The sequence below is a fragment of the Numida meleagris genome, chromosome 5 (assembly GCF_002078875.1).
Source record: "Numida meleagris isolate 19003 breed g44 Domestic line chromosome 5, NumMel1.0, whole genome shotgun sequence".
NCBI classification, from domain to species: Eukaryota; Metazoa; Chordata; class Aves; order Galliformes; family Numididae; genus Numida; species Numida meleagris.
Window position 1 is genome coordinate 47,272,321 of NC_034413.1, and position 20,409 is coordinate 47,292,729.

Sequence of the window (20,409 nt, forward strand, 5' to 3'; positions counted from 1 at the left end):
ATGGAAATGATTCTGCTCTTGGGTTTGAATTTAATCCTCCTGTGGGTGTGACAGCAATGAATTAAACACATTCTTTAACGTTTTCACACCCCAGCTGTTTCAAAGCTTGCAGCAGGGCAGGGACTCCTGTTATGTGGTTATCTGGTCAGCTGCCTTGGAGGGGCTGGGCTGAAAGAGCTGCATGCTGTAGTGGTAGTTGGGGTTTGTGGTGTGACTTTTATCTCAGCACTGGTGTGATCACTTTTTAAAGGTAAATTTTTGCTATGCATGCGTTGACAGCATAACAAAGGGGAACTCTCTCCTGCAGAGACAGCCCCTGAAGCTGCAATGCATTCTTGTAGATAAGCGAGAAATCAACCGGCGTGCTGAAAACTGCAAGGACAGGTCTAACAGCATATCCCAGGCTTGGATTACCAGTAACACGGAAGTGGCTTAGGACAGCCATGCTGCTGCCTGCTTCCGTTTTGAAAATCTTATCTTTCCAGTCTTTTGGGTCAGGCTTTGGTCACGTCCCCTCCGCAGCCGTCACAGCCCGTGCGCGCGGTATAACGCCGCCTCACAGCCCGCCCTCCGCCCCGGAGGTTGGCTGCCAGGCCCAGGCGCTCTGCACCGCCGGAGGCAGCGGTCCCGGGCGACTCTCCCGGGCGCGGGCTCGAGGTGTAGCCCGGGCAACGGCCCGCACCGCCGCCAGAAAACCGCACGGGGGCGCTGCCGGCCCACGCACCCGTTCTGCCCAGCCAGCTTCCCGCGCGTCGGTGGCTGAGCGGAGGGACTGCATCCGGAGCAGGGCGGCCTCAGGTAGAAGTGCTCCTCCTTGCTGCGCGATCAGTAATGATTCACTGAATCTAGTTATGTTAATGACCCTGTTGAAATCAGACCAGTTAATTGATAAAATTAAACATGTGCTCGCTCCTGGTTGGTGCAGATTGTGTGACTATACAAAATCTGGAAACTTCTGTTATGGAAAACGTGTTAAAGGATGTATGTGTCACTGGCCTGCACTTGTTAAACTAGAAAAGAGGACAGAGTTCTCATAGAAGAACACAAATTCAATAGTATCCTCAAGAGAATGAGAACAAAAATCATGCTAATACCTTATCCTGGCATTGCTACAAAGTTGGGCATACAAAAGTAATTGATAACCAAATGAATTCTGTTACAGTGACCATGAGTTCTGGATCCTGGCCAGAAACAGTTTTGTGCAGCCCCATAGAGACTCCAGTGATCAAAGGCATAATCTTCTCCAGTGTGCATGGCAGACCCAGAGCCTGCAGCACAAGGACACTTACACTGTGGTATACACAGCTGCTCTGGGCAGTGGGCTGCCCTGCCCATGCCAAGGGAAAACACAGCCCCTGTGTGAGCAGCTGTGGTAGATGGTGCCTTTGGTGATGCCTCCCTCAGGAGGGAAGGCTTGGCTGGGAACTGCTGCGAGGTACAAAGGTGGCAACAGCTCAGCTAAATATTAGCATATATTAGCTCAGGGAAGAGCTGAAGAGACCACTGAATGTCAGAGACCAGGGAAACACAGCATGGAAGTAACTGCAAAGGTGTTACTCTTGCATTCTTGGAAACATTATAGGGAAAAGGAAGACAGCTGTGCTTCCAGGGAGGCCAAAGAACTCCCTAAGGATCACACAGAACTCAGCTGAGTTTTCTAGCACTCAGAAAGTCAGTGAGTTAACCAACATTAAACTTGCAAGAAAAAAACAGCCTGTGAGAATGAGGAGATGGGAGGCAAGATGTCCATAAACTCTTCTGATGTGCTTGCTATTTGTCCCAGGCTACTTTTAATCCAGTGAAACGTGGAATTTTCTGTGGTTAAAGGACTTTCGTGCTCTTTCAGAGTTCACTGTAAGGAAAGTGTCTTTTTGCAGCCAGCTTTGTTGCTGTCACCACAAGAAAAAGGATATGGAGTAAAAATTAGAATGACAGTGAACAAAACAATAAAAGTCAGATATCTATGTTTCTAGAGAACATAAAAGATTGAAATGACTACTCTAAAACACCACTCACACTGGTGACATTACAGACCATCGGAGGATATTCTCATGAATTGGCCTTTGTCATGCACCTCCTCCACTCCTCTATTGAAAGGCAGATTATAGTGGGACCAACTGCAGAACTTGTAGAGCAGTGAAGGAATATGGACTTTGAGACAATGGTATTTATGTATACATCTTCATCTCTTTCCTCCTCCCCTCATAGTTTATGTTCAGTGTCTAATGTTACGCAAATACATCCTAGTAATTGGTCTCAGAAATCTTGGGGCAGTGAGATCCAGTGAGTAATTAAGTTCTTATCCTCATCAGTGTAGTTGTTACCTCAGTTTGGTTGGCTCTTCCTTTGTTCAAGTATAGGGCACCAACTCACATCCCAGTGGAGCAGTCTTGGCACAAATGCCACATTGTGTGGTTGTGGCACTGAGGGACATGGTTATTGGGCGTGATGGTGATGGGCTTACGATTGGACTAGATGATCTTAGTGTTTTTTTCAACCTTAATGATTCTATGATTCTATGTAAAGACTCCAGTTTTCCTAACAGATGCTCCCAGCCATCATGCACCTCTGAATATCCCTGGGAAACAAGCATAGTACTTTATAAGCTGCATAACTTCTTCACTGCTGAGCCTCCACAGCAATAGCATTCTTCCTTATTTGAATGGCCCACCATATTCACACGTTACCCTTGTCCATGTCAGCTCGATTCTCAGGGATGTTGTCCTAAGAGAACAAGCAGAATAAGTTGCAGTGAATGCAAGTTACAAAAGTCACTAGGGCCAAGACAGAACATCCATAGCAAATGCAACTAGCTCTGTAGCTGCTCAGCTCCTGTCTTGACCAGCTGTCATTCTGTGGCTCTAGTGCACACTTTATACATTTCAGGGCAGACTTCCCCCATTCCCAGGATGAATCCTTATTGAGCTCTGCTCAGCCTAAACTGTTCATGGCTAGTGTTGAGTTAGCCCAGGGAGATGTGGACACATCATATAGAAACCTGCAGCTCCCTGCTTGCCTGTGATAGACTGCTAGCAAACCTTAAACAACAGGCTCTCTATTCTTGGTCTCTAATCTCAGCTATGTGGTTACTGGTAGTTAAAAGTGAAAGTTTGCTAAGGGGTGCTTTTGTTGTGCTAGCAAAGTGCTTCCTCTGTTTGGGGTCTGTAGCTTCATGCGGCTTTGACTGAGCCACAGCACAGCACACCCATATCCAGAGGAGAAGTCAAGCATCTGCTGGAGCCTGCTGCAGCATAATGAAGCTGGGGAAATAGATGTGTCCGTATTGCTAATACAAATACTGAAGAGTCCTAGATTTTCTTAGTCTGCATCTTAGTCAGCTGAGTTACAAAGACATCAACCCTAGAAAAGTCTTTGACCTGCAGATTTGTTTAGGTTGTGAGATAGCAAAGTAGCATTACCATGTTCTTATATTCCTCAGTGAGCATTCTCTGTTGGATACTTACATGGGAGACAAGATACTTGACTTTCTGTATATTTGTTCTCATCTGGTACAGCTACCCTGAGGTTCATACTCTCCTAAATTGTTCAGATGACTATCAGAAAAGGTGAAAGTTGGTGTCTCCTGGTTCTTGCTGTGTTCATGTTGCTGTTAAGCATTTATGTTACCTTAGTATCTAATCTTTAATCTAATCATAGCATTTTTCCCAAGGCTAAACTTAATAATTCCCCAGGAATATCCTTCTGGCTGGGAGCTGCCCTTGTTTTGTCACCAGACCAAAAATGGAGCTACATCTTTTCAGATAGGCCTGGAAAACATGATGTGAAAATTTCATTTTCTTCTCCATCTATCTGTTTATGGACCAGCTGCTCATCCCTTTGCTTCATGTGACTACTGAAAATTCACATGCATATATCCTTTCTTCCTTGACTTCAAAATCAACTGCTTGCCTTGATCAGTCCCTAGAATTCTTGCTGCTTAGACAATCTGCTGTATTGCACCAGCAAAGGCAGTGCCAGGCTACTGGACAGCCATTAGCGACAAAGTTGTGTTCAGGACCTGCCACAGAGATAAGTATCATTACCGATGTTTTTATTAGCTTTAACAAAAGTATCCCTTTAGACACTGCTGCATACCTCTTCAAAAGTGCTCTTGGATGTGTTTGTATATTTATTTGTGGTCTCAGGTCTTTTTTCCACCTGATGGGTGCCTGTTGTGCCCCAGGAATGCATAGCCATTGCTTGTTTTGTTGGTGCTCATAGTATGATGAGAATTGTTAGATAGATAGATAGTTTGTAAGTGCAATCCCAAAACATGGGATTCTTTAGTTACCAAGTCATTAATTGATTATATTATTGATTTAGGCACAATATATTGATTTAGGCATTATATATTGATTCAGGCACTAAGCCTTCTTTTTTCTTTCTTCTGAGCTTAGTAAGAACAAAGCAGTAACAAAAAAAATCTAAGCCGGTCACGCCACTTTATTTCTCATTGGGTTGCTGTGGTTACGCTATGTTTTCTAGTGACATCAGTGAGGGCTCTGTAATGCTTACGTGATGGACTGGTTTTGGTGCCTTTTTTCTTTACGAAAGAAAGGAACCAAAGGGGAAAAAATTAATTTGTCCATTTGCATCTTTCCTTCTTGTCATGTTTTCGTAGTTGGATGATCAGTGTTAGTGGTTTACTGAGGAGCAAGTGGTGATTTTTTAAATTAGCTTTATATGATATAGTTACAAATAATTTTAGCTGATATGGAAACATTAAAGTTTTTCATCTAAAAAAAGAAACATTTCATTGTTTCCAAGCTTTGAAAACTACCTCAGATATTTTCTGACATTCTCAGGGCCATTTATGTTTTTGTCAAGTTTTTCCATTTCTTATGTAATGTGATGAACAGATCAGAACAGGATCAGAACGGCCAGAACAGCTGATCATTTTTCTTTACCTGGACTCAAGGTTCCTCAGGAATTCAAAAAGTGGCAGGGTAAATCCATGGAAGAGAAATCACTCAAGGTTTTTAAATACACAGAAACCGCCCTTTGAAGTTCCAGAGCTGCTGGTGAAGGAAAGCTGAAACAATATTTTGGGGACATTTCATAGCAAACTTTCCATGTTATTATACTCTTTGCTGACATCAGCTCTTGATAACTGTTCCAAAGTGGATAGTAGAAACAGAACATCACTTGTCTGACTTGCTGTGGGCTCAGTTACATTCTTATGTTCTCATTGTTGCTGCCTGTGATAGCAAATTGTACTTTCATTTGATAAATAACATCAAAGCCTAAAATATGCAGCATACTCCACCTTGTCTGAAGGTCATGGCAGTGCAATGCCTTCCAGGTGGGTTTATTGCTTTGTAGGGAAAAAGTGCTACTTTGAGGTGATTATGTAGCTCAACAGCTCCAGGTTCTCAACTGACATGCCATTTACCTTACAGGCCAGCCAGCTCACGTGTGTAACACAACATCTCCTGCAGCACAGCTGGTGGTGTAGGAGTGATTGGATGTACTCTGTACAGAAAGAGGAAGTGATCAACCTTGAAAAAAATGATCACAGAGCTCTATGAGCAGCCTGCAGACAGTCTGCTTAAAGTAAGTAAAAAGCATCATCTCCAAACTGTCTAACTGGTTAATTATACACCCAAGATGTTGTTTGTGTTACATACATCACACTTGCACATATGCAAATACATATGTATATGCACTTTCAGGTGCAATTGTCTAGAGGAAAGCAATTTTCATCTGTGTAATTCTAGTATTATCATGAATTCCCAAATATAAACCTGAGAAGCGAGAATACAAATGCAAAAACATTTGACTTATAGATGTTCCAGTGAGGAAAGAGTGTACCAGTGGAACTGCAGCATTTAGAGCAGATGTTGCAGTGGAAACACTATGTGTGGCCCGCTATTTTCATTTGTTGTTTCGTGTATATGGGAAGCAAGGGCTATTCCTGATTTCACAGAGACTGGGAATGTTTACCTTTAAGAAGGGAAAATTCAAGAGACATTCTATTCATGTTTATCCATACTGGGGTGGGGAAGACACACAGGTAAAAAGGACAGAGCCAGGCTCTTCTCAGAGCTCAGTGACAACAGGGCAAGAAATAGTACAAATAATTCCACCTAAATGTAAAAAAACATTTTTGCTGGGGGTGGTCAAAGACTGGCATAGGCTGCCCTGAGAAGGTGTGGGGTGTTCATCCCTCGAGGTACTCAAAACCCAGCCAGAAACTGCCCTGAGCAACATGTTCCAACTGACCCTGCTTTGCACAGGTGTGTTTGGACTAGGCAACCCCAGAGATGCTTTCCCACCTCAACCATCCCATGATTCTCTATGCCTTTGTTCCAGACATCTGTATTGTTGTGCACATAATTCTCTATGATGTGTCTGTATAAGTTTTAGGTTTCATCCTGACTCACCCTTTCCAACAGAAACAACAAAGGGGAAAGGCTTTCTGCTTCACCGCCTAGGAATCCAGAGGTGGAAATCACCATCTGTTTAACTGTCTATCTACCTTTGCTTCTGCCTGATATGTCTGGTCTTGAATCAGTCCTAGAGATACTGTAAAGCAAATACTATTTTACTAGTACTCATTTCTGTTGTATGCTTCTTGATTATTGCAAATAATATTATCGCATAAAATACATTCAAGAGATGCTGCTTATGTATTGTACTATCATGAAACTAAACATCTTTTGGTGTTCTCACAGCAAGTGGGTTAACAGTGGCTGATTTATTTTGCATCTGTGGAAAGAAAAAGTTTCAAAAAGATGATCTATAGTATCTCATGCTTAAATACCTACAAACTGTAAAATAATATGCATGAATTCAGCACGCGTGTGTGACCTGAAATGTGAAAGAACAAGTAAATACACTATTACCAGCACAGATATAATTCAAACCTTGGTAGGTAGCAGCACATAAATTGGCAATACAAGATGCATGAGTGTCCAGATCAGGGATCTTTCTTGCATAAGAATGAACAATGATTATGAGTTTTCATAAAAAGATAGAATGATTTGGGTCAGAAGGGTCCTTTAAGACCATCTAGTTCCAAGCCACATGCTACAGGCAGGGACACCACCCACTAGACCATTTTGAACCAGTTTCTGCGGTCATGAAAATCTGCTGTGTAAAGAACTTTTAAGTGTCTCAAAATTATTGGAAATAACCATTCTTAGTTCTTTTGCAAGACATAGATTCTTAGTACTCATCACTAAATCTGCTGCTGATCCATGCTGTAACTGGGCAGTGTTAACAACATACTCTCTTAAGCGATCTTAGAGAGCTTTAATACAACAAACAACTAAATTATTATCATGTTTACTATTAGACGTGTTAAGCTTCACAATAAGAATTTCCCAGTCTGTATCAGGGAAAATTGCAATCACTCAGAGTTTTGCAATAAAAATCAGGAAAATATGCCAGCCTTGAAAGTTTTCTACTGAAAGTGCAGAGAGGGTGGGCGCTCTCCTAGGATAGTCAGCATTCTGAGCACGTTCCTTTCCTTTGATGTGGGATCGGGCAAGGAAGCAGCAGTCTGCGTGTCTCTCTTCCCAGCTGACTACCACAACCTTTAGGCTAGTGGCTCTTCACGTTCCTGTCTCAGGCAGTGAGCAGAAAGTCTAATTTTGACTCAAGGAAATTTTTGTCAAAAATAGTTTAGCTGTTGCGCACATCTCTACAGACACACGTACGCACTTTTTAAAATAAATAATCATTCTCTCTATGAAGTTTCTGATGACTAATAGGACCAGCTCACCACTGGAAAGTGGCAGCCATTTGCTCATGCATACCCAAGTGAACAAATTATGTCAGGAACTAAAATGAACTCCTTATGACTTGTAAGATGACTGGATTTGAGATTTTGCTGGAATATTCTCTTTAAACACTTCACAGTTACGAAATTGCCGTGGTATCTCTAGTGATCACATATCACCAGAGCATCAGTTTCGTGTTGAAAGATCTGAAAACAGCATCTCAGCAAAACATGGAACTATTTTCTAGTAACTAGACAGAAACTGGCAACATTTAAATTTTTATCCGATTTATGTTTTATTTCAGAACAGATGCAAGAATATGAATATGTGATTTTTTTTCACTTTTTTAATGAAATGTTGGCTTAGCTAGCTTGGGAAGCCTTCAGGCATGCTCAGTATATAGCTGTGTATTTCATATGTTTATTTCTATATTGATATATTTCATTGTATATGTTTAATAGATTTAAATTCTAATTGTACCTTCCCATACTACCTGCTTCACTTGCAACAAGCTATTTCCATCTTCTGCTCTTCCAGCTTTGTTGCAATAACAATTTTCTGGAACACTTCAACCTTTTGCAATGCTTTACCTTACACAAATGCTTATACAAATGTTGTGTAATGAATAAGATTTTGTGATTTATTAATGAGCCACATGAACAGGCTTTTAGACTTAGTCTTAGTAGTTAGCTTCAAGTGTGAATGTTTGTAATCCATATACTGGCCTCCAGGAAAATTACATACATAGAGTAAAGAAAGGACTAATTTAAATTGGAGTTGGAAAGATCCAGTTCGGTTCAATGGGAAGTATTCAAAAGTTATTATTAGGAATATTCTGTATTCCTCATGATGAATTGAACTTGGAATCTCACATAAATGTATCTATCTAGTAGCTTAAAAAGAAAAAATATAGTTGGCATTTCAAAAAAATAGTTGTTCATTTCACTCAGGCATCTGAAACATGAGAGTGAAGCAACTTTATCTACCCCCACGTCGGAGCAACCAGTACCTTGCGATCGGGGTAGCTGAGCAATCGCTACATTTAATAAAGCTGATACGGAAGCTTGGTCTTTCTTAATTATAAAATATGAAGTAAAAACATGAGAAACAATAATGGCAGCTCATCTGAAAAAAATGTATAAATGATGACATTAATCTGAAGAATTTTTACACAGGATATGCATCTGTTGTTCACATATGAGAGCAAGTATCAGGAATTTGGAACCTATTGGTATAATTACATCACATTATTGAAGAAAGATGAGTAGAGAAAAGATGTTCCATTTTAATGAGAAAATAATATAAAGAGCAGATTAAAAAATAGTCATAAAATAAAATACAATATTATGAATTAGTTTCGTATTGTAAGAGAAAGGAAAATATTATTAATTTGTGAAGCAGACAGTCATCTTTGCTGCAGAATTAAAAATGAGAGAGCTCTTATAAATGCTACCCACACAATGTAGCACCTCACCAAAGCTCAACTATGAAACCAATGTATTCTGCTGATTACTGCCGTTCTAGCCATCTTTCCTGCATATAAAACATTAAGTCAGCCGGTTATGAAGCTATTGAATGTTTCCAGAGTGTCATTTACCAGAAGGATTTGATAAGTTACAGAGAAATGAACTGTTTTGCTTTCTGATCTTGATTAAATGCTGCTAACATACCACAGTTTATAACAGTTTCAGGTGCAGGTTATTTTTAGCTCTTGTTTTCCCCCCTCCCCCCAATTATTTCTTCCATTTTCAACCAGTTAATTGCATCAAAGTTTTTGATCTGCATGACACAAATAAATTAGAGCAGGTTTTGTGTTTCCATAGTACCACCTAGCATTGTTTCTAGCACAGGTAAAGGAATCACCTGTTTGTTGTATTTGCTTTGGTTCAAATGAAGTGAAAAGATGATAATAGCAGCGACTAGACACTCTGTCTAGTAGCTAAGAATACAGACTCTAAAAGCGTAGAAGAATAAAAGAAGTCTTATCTGAATTTCTACAGAACTTCAAACACCTCGGCTTTCTCCAAACACCTGCACATAGAGAGGTCTCTGTAGCATGGCTGAAGTCCAACAGAGACTGTCATTCAATGAGAATTTTCACAGCAAAGTAGGAGGTTGAGATATTTCTTACAGTTCATGATGATGCAAGTGCTCATTACTAAGTAGTATGGAAGTTATTACATGCCAATCCACTCACACTGTGAAAGGAAAAAGCAAAAGCAAGCAGCTCTTATGCTAGCCCCTTACATTACTGCTTCAAGGAATCCACACTTCCCAAGGACAATCTGTAAAAGAAGAACTGGGACCTGCTTACGGTGTAGGAAGTAAAGAGTAACCCATTTCATGTAAAGCAGGATTCATTTATTGCCTGAGTGTTTAGAGCTGTAGGAGTCTTTGTGGTCTGACCACTCAGATAGTAGGTTGAAAGAAGCATGGAGCATTTGCTAGGTGGAGCTATTTTTATTTATGTAAAAACAGCAATCCTACCTATATATTTCATGCAAATAATGATCCTTTCTGTCAGAGTTCTCAGCCCAAACATTAACGTTCATTTCTCACAGAAAAGCCACATCCAAGGCACTGATCCTGGTTAGGAAGAACTAAGCATTCAGCTGCTTTTGTCGATCTTTCAGCACAAGTTGCTGCCTCACAAGGCAGAGCTGAACAGTGCTGAACTGCTCCCACAGCACTGCATGGTCCAACCAGAAATTCAATCTCTCTCAGTTGTTATGCATATATTATTACAGGAGGTGTTCTTCTTAATGTCCCATCTATTGGAATCATGTAACTATAGGAGAAATTTAGTTTTCCTTAAAAGCAAGGTCTTGCTCGTTGTTGAAAAGAACGCCAAAAACTAATCCAGAAGCAGTCCAATGATGAAAGAAAAATATTTCAGCATATTCTTTTTCCAGTCAAGGCGATGACTGTCTGGTTCCTGATATGTGGCTTCAGGCTTCTGCCATGATTTTCACTCACAGTGCCAGGATAACTTCCTACAATTGTGGCTGCCTTGTTACTGTCAGTGATACCAAAGATGACTCTAATGGCTGCTCTAGTTGTAACGAGTTTGTAAAGAAAATAAACAGCTCTCAATACATTTCTTTTCATTTTGAACAGTCGTCAGTATTTCATTAATTGCTGAACTGGTTCTTTTATAACTAATAAGTAAGATATGCTTTCTTATTATCAATTATATTGGTGAATAAAGAAGTACAACATGGCATGTTTGCAAGAAAATTGCATGCCAATAAATATTATACTAGAAAAGAATTCACTCATGTTCTTCAATCCTAATTCTGACCACAATCACGTATTGTTTTCAATTCGTAGAAAACTTACATTGAAAAAGGCCTCAGTCTTACCATTTGTGCTGTATGAAGCTTGCTTGTTGCTACTCCAGGGAGCAAAAGTAACATGAACAGTTTTGTACTTCATCTGAATCATGTGGATGTTTGAACAGGACTGAAGTGTTGTACAGAAATGTTCCACCCCAGAGCAGAAAATGAAGCAGATCAAACTGAATATGTTAAAGGACTACTTTTTCAAAACAAAAGCCAGAAGAGAATAAAGGACAAAAAAAAGTCAGTGAAGAAACTGAGAAAATTTTATTCAATTGTAACTTCACAATCTCTAAAAACTGTTCATTAAGACATAAAACCACAACTGTGGTTAAGAGAGCTGACTTTGGAAATTGAGAGAAATCTCAATTTTAAAAGTTAAAAAAGAAAGAAAGAAAAATAATAATTGTGACATTTTTAGTAGCTAATAAACTTCTACTTCATGGAAATATCTGCTACGTGATATCAACAAAAATAGTTAATGATTCCAAATGAAGTTTTTCACCTACATAAACTCTTGCTTGCTCTGTCTCTCTAGCAAACAACACACATTTTTAAACTAATTTCAGGGACTATTTTTACAGCCATTCCACCCTGATTTAATAAGATCTTCTATCAGTAACTGTTAATTTCTTCAAACAAGCCACAGTTCCCCAACATTCCTCTTTGATATGCAATCTAAAACTACCCTTAAATAAGACTGTTCGTTTATCACATAAAACATTCAAACGAAATGATAACAGTCACTGAAGTGCTGAGTATCTGTACATAGAAATACAGGAATAATCGTGCACAAGTGCTCAGGAATCTGCAAAGTCAGCAGAGTATGGTGCTATGTATTTGTGATTCTTTCATCTTTCTCTACAGCTCAAAATTTTTCTGAATTTAACCTCTTCCTCCCACCCCTTTTTTTCTGCCCATTCATAAGCCTGCACTTGAAATTGCATTATATTCCCAGGGAATGTAGAGGTCCCACAAGTGTAGCTGTGAGAGAAACTGGCTCAAAGTACCATTTATGAGCTCAAGCAAGCATGCAGTTTACAAGAATAAATTGTTTTCAGTAATGCATAAAACCATCTGCTATACACCAGCCTTCTGTAGTTTGGATTTCATGACATAACTCTTGGCTACATCATATGATTTCTATTTTTATCTCTCCTTTTAGAAGCAGAGCTCTTTAGTCATGGTTCAAATTATTCCCAGCGTGGGGAAGATTGGTGCTTTTTTGTTTCATTTTTCCAGCTCTCTCTCCTCATTAATAGCTTTTCTCTAGTAAAAGGAAGAAGCCAGTCTTCAATGAGTGTTACCTCCAAACCTTGCCACAGCCCCCCACATAAATACGCATCATTTTTAGAGCTGCAAAGTTTAAAGTTAGTACTCAGACAGGAATTGTATTAAGCTAGCTGGCAGTTACTTGGCCAATGGAAGTGTTTGTTATTGAAAAAAAAAACACCAAAAAAAACAGGAATTAGGCCCAGGTGTATCCTGAGCAAAGTTCAGAATTTAAGAATAGTAACAGGTCTAGCCTGAGCTAGAGGGCCTGAGGATCCTTGATTTTTATTTTTATTTTTATTTTTTGTAAGGATCTGTGGAAAAAAGGATAACTGAGTTTTTCCTATAGATCTCAAGGCCTAACAAAGTAATAACTTCAGATTCACATATTCATCCACAGAGTAGAAAATCTGAATATTTCAGAGGAAAATCTCTAATGCTAAACTGATAGACCACTCATTGCCTACTCATAGAATAGCCAAGTGGAAAGCTCCTGTCACACGTTTAATGCATCAGCTAGGACTCATATAATTGAAAATGGCAGGGAGAAAAGGGTTGAAAATGAAAGTAGAATATCAGTGTGTGTACGTATGCCATTTTCTTTGATGCAGACAAGTATACATGTGAATGCCCACACAGATGCAGCCAGAAACTCATTGTTTCTGTTTCTCAAACAGATTGATCTTTCTCCTGTCTGTGTAAAGTGGACATTAGAAGATACTCCTCCTTAACCTCACCAAACAGCGTGGTCTCATTGTTTGTCTGTTCAAGTAAGATATTTAGTTACGTTTTTAAAATGCCTGTTCTAATGAGCCGCAAATTCTTCTGAGACAAAACCCTTTAGCCTCTGCTTTTCATATTCTTCCCAGAGTTAGTATTTCCATGTTATTCCGTTTCCTGGGATGCTCAGTGACTGAGTATATGCTCTTTATATTGGTACTACTGTATTCTGAGAGAAAACTGTATCTGATTTTATCCTTAAAAAGATGCTTTTTTTTTTTTTTTTTTTTTTTTTTTTTATCATGGCAAGATACTCTCCCAAGTGCTGGGGAACAGCACAGGGTTCAGGGTCCTAAAGGGCAGCACAGGGCATCAGGGGAATGGAAAGTCACTGAGGTCTGAGCTCTATACTCTTCAGAGCTAGCTGCTATATGGACCATTCAGAGATAGGCAAAAATAACATCTCTGTGGACTCCACTCATCTCCGTAGTACCAGATATAAATTATGAGAGTATTATGTCAATAGAATCTGAACTGAAATCCCACTTTAGTCTTCATTGCTACATCTGCTTATAGAAGTGCACCTATTACTCTGATAGAATATTCAGAGTGAGAACCTGACTTAGAACAAAAATGGTAATGCATGCTTAGTATCACTTAGCTCAGGGAAAGCTGCTACAGTATTAAGGAGAGCCAGAGAAAATTCAGCACTGCAAAAATAAAAGAATGTTGGAAAAAATTTTGGTTGAAAGCTGCTGAGAGTAAAGAAATTTTCAGAACAGCCAGAGAATTTGAACAAAGTCATTCCCAATAAATGTCATACCAGGAGTTACTTAAATGCAGGAGCAAACACAAAATGCTTCTATTGCTGTATATGAGATAATTGTTTCTGCTCAGGTGTCCCATAATCTTCACTATTTGACTAATTTAGCAGCCTGTAGTTTTTTTAGGTCAGAATTCTCCACTGATCATTATAGTTTGAATGTCTTAGAGAAATGCTTTTGCACTGAGAAGGATTAGTCCCGTTGGATGCAGAAGACCCAACTATGGTAGACGTACCTGTCAGCAATGAACGTGAATTGGAATGTGCACAGATTCTGTGGTGACACAGGTCCATGGCCCAGTGGGGCCAGATGTCATGAGATTGTTGATAGAGGCCCAAAGTATCCCTTTATGCGGGAGGGACAGATTTGGAAGATCATTTACTTGAGGTGCTTTTAGATTGCTTAAGAAAAGGAAGCACTTTGTTCCGGAATATAGGAATTGTCAAAGGAGAGAAAAAAGAAGAAACGGTTCCTGATTAGGAGTAATACACAATTCAGGGAATATCTGAGCTACTACTTCCTCTAGTGGAAAAAAAGATTGCCCTGAATGTTATTCTTGCTTTACCAGAGTAAATTTACAGGAAATTTTTACAGCTCCAACAAGTGGATGTGTGGGTCAAACCTATTTTTGCCAGTCACAGAACACATTTCTCTTAGCAGGCTGCAATTGAATAAGCAGAAATTTGTTCATTTTGCAGTGTGGTTACCTGTGTGATCTTTGACAATTTTTAATCTCCAAAACACCAGATCAGTGGAAAATTCGGGAAAAAATCCCAGAGTGATGACAGAATAATAAAACACCTTCAGAAAAAGGTTGTGTCACCAGATACTACTTTTACTTAATGCTCTACTATTGTGGGTGAACACTGAGGAAGCAGCTGGCACCTGCAAATATCTGAGTTAGTGGCAAATTGAGAATGTGAACATTTGTGTGTACAGCAGAAGCTTGTGTGAGGTGAAAGGGAAAAAGGGGAAAAGCTTACTGAAAGAGCAATGAGATCTAGTGTTCTGCTGCCACTGCAGGAACATGGTACAGTGGACTATGAGGATTTGATTACAGTTATGGAGCCAAGAAGATGTATTCACAACTGTTAAACAGAGGTACATACTGTCATGTCTGGGGGCTCTAAGGTGAAATTTTGACAGCAAAGAGTTAAAATAATAGATAGTATGCGAGGAGGCTCAAATGGTTTTTAAGCTCCAAAAGCTTTGTTTTTCAGGTAGAATTTAGCGAGTCTTGAAGAGGTGCAAAGAAAACAGGATTTGAAACTAGGACTAGATTTTTGTATAAACAGGTACAGGAGATGCTACCAAAGCTGACACAGTTACCTTCTGCAAGTAAGTAACTTGTAAGTAAGTGTAAAGGTGTCTGGTAGCATCTCTCAATCACATCAGCTCTGACTAGACTAATTGAAGACTTGGCAGATTGTAATGGTGACGTCTGAGGAGGAGAGCTGAGAAAGTAAGTGTTGCCATGAGCACACAAGCTTCCTCAGAAGGGCAAAACATAGGGTCAGAGGGGAAAGGTTCATCTTGTCATCACTGCTTTCTAACATGTAGCCACTTCCTGTTGCTTCTGAGAATGGTGAATAAGAAATGAACTTGAATTTGGGCAAAGCTTCAATATTTTTATTGAATGGTACATAACTAATAAACAAGATTATACACTGTCTGTATTTTCATGGAAAATAGACTCAGTTAAACACATAACATATTTCTGCTTCTTGGATAGATGCTAATTTAGCATTTGTAAAACTCAAGGCTCCAGCAGAGCTGGAACACCCTCCCAGCATCAGCCCAAGAGGCCTCCTGCTGGGCAGCCTTTCTCTCCAACCGGGCTGTCAGCACTGGCTCAGATATCATCAATGTTAACTCCAGTACAGCACTGCTGGGACATAGTACCAGAGAAAGGCTGAGATCAGGCTTTTAGAGCAGCAGTATCATCAGTGCCAGCCTACAGTGATGCCTTTGTGGAAGCACAGAGCACTAATACAAGAAACTGAACCAATAAATAGCACTGCATGGAAACAAGACAACATTCCTTTGTGCATTAGTGTGCTCTTCTACCTCTTCCTCTCAGACCTGTAGGATTAACTTTGCAATGATACAAAAGCCTCTGTCTTAATAGTGTTTGGATTTCAGTTGATCAGTAGACATGGCACAATGTGACAATAAGTTGTTCGGCTGCAACAGCAATAGCTCTTAATGCTATACATATATATGTATATATATGTAGACTACATATTGGTACAATACAACTCAAAAAATCAATGGCCTAACATAGCCATTTATATGTGACAGGGTTAACCTTGAAATATTAATGCATGAACTATTTATTCTCCTCAAAACTATAGAAGTTACAAAGAATATTTTCTCTCTTTCCGGTACACCTTTGTAATAAGACAATAATTTTATTACTTTGACTTAAGTCAATTAGCAGATTCTCCATTCCAGCTAGGAAACAGGCTCTCCATCTCCTTGTTTCAGTTAACAGTGATGTGAAATGGAATCACTTTTTTCTCTAGCTTTTCAGAAGGCATTTTCACGTAGACCCCAGTAGTGAGACGTTGTCTTCTCTGGATCTGTAAAATATGGGAAGGCAGGAAAATAAACAAGGGATCACCTCTCTTTGCAGAAGATCTTTTAAGAGTATTTGAGGGAGAATCAGGAGTGACAAGATCAATTTGAGAAAAGATAGAGTTCTGCCATTCAACTAGCACTTCGAAGGTGCTCTTATTAGAGTCCAGTGCTGGCTCAAAACTGTGAGTGTTGACACCAGACTTTCTCATTTAGCTTCTAGAGACAAGAGTGGATTGAAAAGTATGGGACAGGAATACTATTTTGGTTTATGCTTTGGCATCAGTTTTATTTCTACACTCCAGACCCACACTGAAAGAAGGAAACCAGATTTACATTTCTTATGCCTTGGTCTTATGCAGATGTTTCTAGCTGTGAAGTTAAATATACTGTATGTTACAATTCCTTCATGTCACAGGGGGAGCCTTCTTTACATTTGCTTTGCACAGAGATAAACAGGGAGGAAAGTAAAAATCAAATGCTGGGAATCAGCCGTGTGAAGTCAGAGTACACCTGAAGACTGTTGCCTTTGATACCAGAAGTATCCAAGACTCCAGCCTGTTCTAAGCACCCAACCTAATCCAAGAATGAGTTCAACTGATATAAGCTGACTGTTTTCTGATACTCTGGGAACACAACTGAGCCATAAACAAGTTTAAATAGTAAATCCAGCAAGTACTCATTTTGCATTATTGCATCAGTAGTGCATTGCACTAGTAAAATGGAGCCAGAGCAATGCAGTGCATTTGTTCCAAATATTCTCCCGTTCTCATTTCTTTCTCCTTGTTCTTTGCACACAAAGAGATATTATTAGCAGGATGGGGTGAGCTGATGGGACTTACCACTTTGCCCACGACAATGGCTGAGATGATGATGCTGTAAAGAAAGAATCCTGAGGCAGTAGCTCCTAATACCCAGAGATATATGGCAGTGTCTGGACAAGGTTCTGGATCTAAAACATATCATATTACACAACTCATATCACATATGAACATCATAAAGAAGTCCCTGGAGTCAAAGATTAACATCCACACTGCTTTTCTCTAGCATTTACTATTCCAGGATACTACCCTGCTCACTCAAACTCCAGTGAGAATAGGTTTTACACGCAGAACAAACACTTCACTCTTTGCTGTTTCTGCACTGACATTCCTAACTTCCTGGACACAACATGTATACTATAGGGTATTGCGTATGCTGTGAAACATCCATGCATTGCTAAATACATTGCATGTCTACGAATACACCTGCGTTAGGTGTCTACAGGGAGACATTAAAGGAATAAGAGCATGATTCTCAGCCTGAATCGGTGTTCAACCTCACTTCCTACAAACAGCACTCCGAAGATCTTTGAGACATACTGCAACTTTTGTAAGCTGGGAATATCACAGTACTGGAAAGCTGCTTGGCTTACCAATGACATAGAGTTGCGTCCCGTTTCCCTTGTTCATGAAGTATGGTGGAGGGTACATGCGCTCCATCTTGCAGACATAAAGACCAGTATCATTAGCTTGTAGGCCTGTGAGGGTAAGGGTCACATTGTTTCGGCTCGGACTAACATGGCACTGAATAACCTCTTCCACACTGAACATTTTAAATTCTGTCGTGTAGGTTGAAGCGCAAATTTCAGTGAACTTGTCACCCGTCTGTTTGAGCAAAGTCACTCGAATTTCCTTTGCATTCCCAATGTGCTTGTAGTTACACACCAAGCTGGCAACTCCTTGCCTGTTGGCCAGTACTATTGCTGGCTGAGTCACTTCCATTACTGTAAGGAAACAAAGAGCATCATGGTAAATGAAGTGTCAAGAAATGATATGCAGTCATATAATATTTTACTTAAAACCTGTACAATAGGAAGGGAGTCCTACCACCTCCTGTCGTCCAAGGACAACTCCTAGAAATGCTGCTATATCCTTTAAAAAAAAAAACAACCCTTCAAGACCACAATTCACACAAAGATTGCATTAATGAAACTGAAAAAATACTGACGCTTTCAGTATTATAGGTGCTATTAGAAATCTCAGCAATTATTTGTTCCCAAATAGTAAGTAACTTGACCACTTACTGGAGCAATGATCTGTGAACTTCAGTTTCCTTCTTAACATACACTTTTAGATGTACAAAAGCAAACAAATAAATAGACTTCAGATGGCAAAGATGAAATTTGTAATTTAAATTTAGGAATTTAAAACTACAATTTCTTCCTGGTAGAAATAAATAGATTGACATCCTGTATGAAACATAGAACAGAATCCTTAGGGTAAGAGTAATACTGAGTAGAAACTGCGTTTTTTGTTCCTGATACTTTGCTCCAGCTATTCCCAAGTCACTGGATAGCAACAGTGTATGTTCTAAGCTACAGTATAGCAACACACAGCAAAGCCTGATAAACATATTGCAAAAAATCTTCACAAATCTTAAGGGGAAAATAGTGCACCATGTATGTCTCCACAGGCTGCTTTTTACAGCTGCTGTACTCTGTCCCTCAGCACCATGGGAATGCACTTTTGCTTTAATAAGCTGTGAGGGCTCAGTATTATTTATTCAATTTCATATTAAAACAGTCAATTTCTGGGCATACCTTCCTCAGTTCTGCCGTGCAAGAATTTTGGAAGGAGTAAAATCTCTCCATCCATTCAAACATCTATCTCCACCTTGTCAGCTGCCAATTTCACTCACAAGGCCTGGTTTGTCAAAATATTTCTTCCTTCGTGAACTGCTCTGAGTCCTACCCAGCCTCTCTGCAGATGCCTCTGCTCTAAATTCTGTATTTGGTTTTCCAGACACCTCTCAGAGCCCCAGACCTCATTCCCAGACTGTCCTATGGAGAGGTCCCATGTCGTCTCCTCTTGTACCCAGTCCCTGTCCTGCAAAGATGTGAAAATGAGAAATTGTAAACACCCCCAGCTACCTTCATCTACCCACCTTCGGCAGTAGCAGTTGCTGCGCAGAGAAAGCTCACGGTGACCCATGCTGAGAGCATTCCTGCACTGGGACAGATGCTGAAGGAGCTGAAGGTACCTGATACCTTCAGACTTTAAGACAATCTGGAACTCTCAGGACTGGAAAAAAGATAATGCCTTTCAGGATACTGAATCTTCGAAATGTTTGAACCCACACAGAGTCAGTGTGTATTTATATAGCTGTGATCCCAGATGCTGTACCTGAAAGTAATATGAAGCTTTGTTTTGGTTTTACGAGAAAGGAAGTAGTGGGTTTGATTAGTACGTGCATAGTTAACCTCAAACAGCATGAACAAAAACAACTATTCAGCAGATGGAAAATATCTATTCAATCTGAAACTGCCATCCATTCTGCTTTAAGAATTGGGGGAGGACAGGTAATCATCCAATAGAGCAGTTCAGGCCCTTTAGTGCAACTTGCTTACACAACCATAGTGCTTAAAGTTTTAGCAATCATCAGTTATTTTCTACTAGGACAACATACAAAGAACTAATGTGACACAGTGAATTAGTACAAGCTAGCCTGTTTATGGAGGACTTCCCTCCACCCATAATTTCTTTGCTTCCTTTAACATCAGTGCTTTTGATGGTTAAAAACTGCTGCCCCCTTCAAAATACTGATTACAACTGCAATGGCTTCATCTTTTCATATTAACAATGTGGCTTGAATCATAACCCAACTTCTTTTGTACTTCTAAGAAAAAAATGATCTATCTAGGATTATAGCTAATGACTTCCACATCTGTACAACACTTTCTCTACCTACAGACTTTACTGTCCAAGTACACTGAGATCAACAGATGAAAAACACGGTAGAAGCTTTGATTATTGCTATCTCTGTTTAGAGAACCTGAGAAATCTCAGTGGAACAGTTTTCACCCATGGGCCTTTTAAAAGTCATATCTGAAAAAAAGTCTGAAAATCTTCGTACTTTTTTATGTGACAGTCTGTCACATCCATGAATCACTGCCTAAAGAATTTCTTAAAAATG

General features: G+C 39.7%; 1 protein-coding gene across 2 annotated transcripts; it reads right to left on the reverse strand.

Moving 5' to 3' along the window:
- On the reverse strand, window positions 14,701-20,000 carry CTLA4 (cytotoxic T-lymphocyte associated protein 4). 2 transcript variants are annotated; one of them, XM_021397513.1, is made up of 4 exons: window positions 19,381-19,996; window positions 17,870-18,220; window positions 17,298-17,407; window positions 14,708-16,460 (listed from the first exon to the last, which is right to left on the reverse strand). In XM_021397513.1, exons 1-4 carry the CDS (start codon window positions 19,436-19,438, stop codon window positions 16,362-16,364), a joined length of 618 nt encoding a protein of 205 aa, XP_021253188.1. In that variant the 5' UTR covers window positions 19,439-19,996; the 3' UTR covers window positions 14,708-16,361. The 2 variants fall into 2 exon arrangements, with proteins under 2 accessions (XP_021253187.1, XP_021253188.1); XM_021397512.1 differs by having other exon boundaries at window positions 14,701-17,407; window positions 19,381-20,000.

What these genes read in the sequence shown, in the direction of transcription:
- CTLA4 (XM_021397512.1), bottom strand. Translation starts at nt 19,438, where the DNA reads ATGCTCTCAGCATGGGTCACCGTGAGCTTTCTCTGCGCAGCAACTGCT. An exon ending in AGCAACTGCTACTGCCGAAG is followed by an intron (nt 18,221 to 19,380) that starts GTGGGTAGATGA and finishes GTTTCCTTACAG; the next exon opens with TAATGGAAGTGACTCAGCCA. An exon ending in GACGCAACTCTATGTCATTG is followed by an intron (nt 17,408 to 17,869) that starts GTAAGCCAAGCA and finishes GATATGTTTTAG; the next exon opens with ATCCAGAACCTTGTCCAGAC.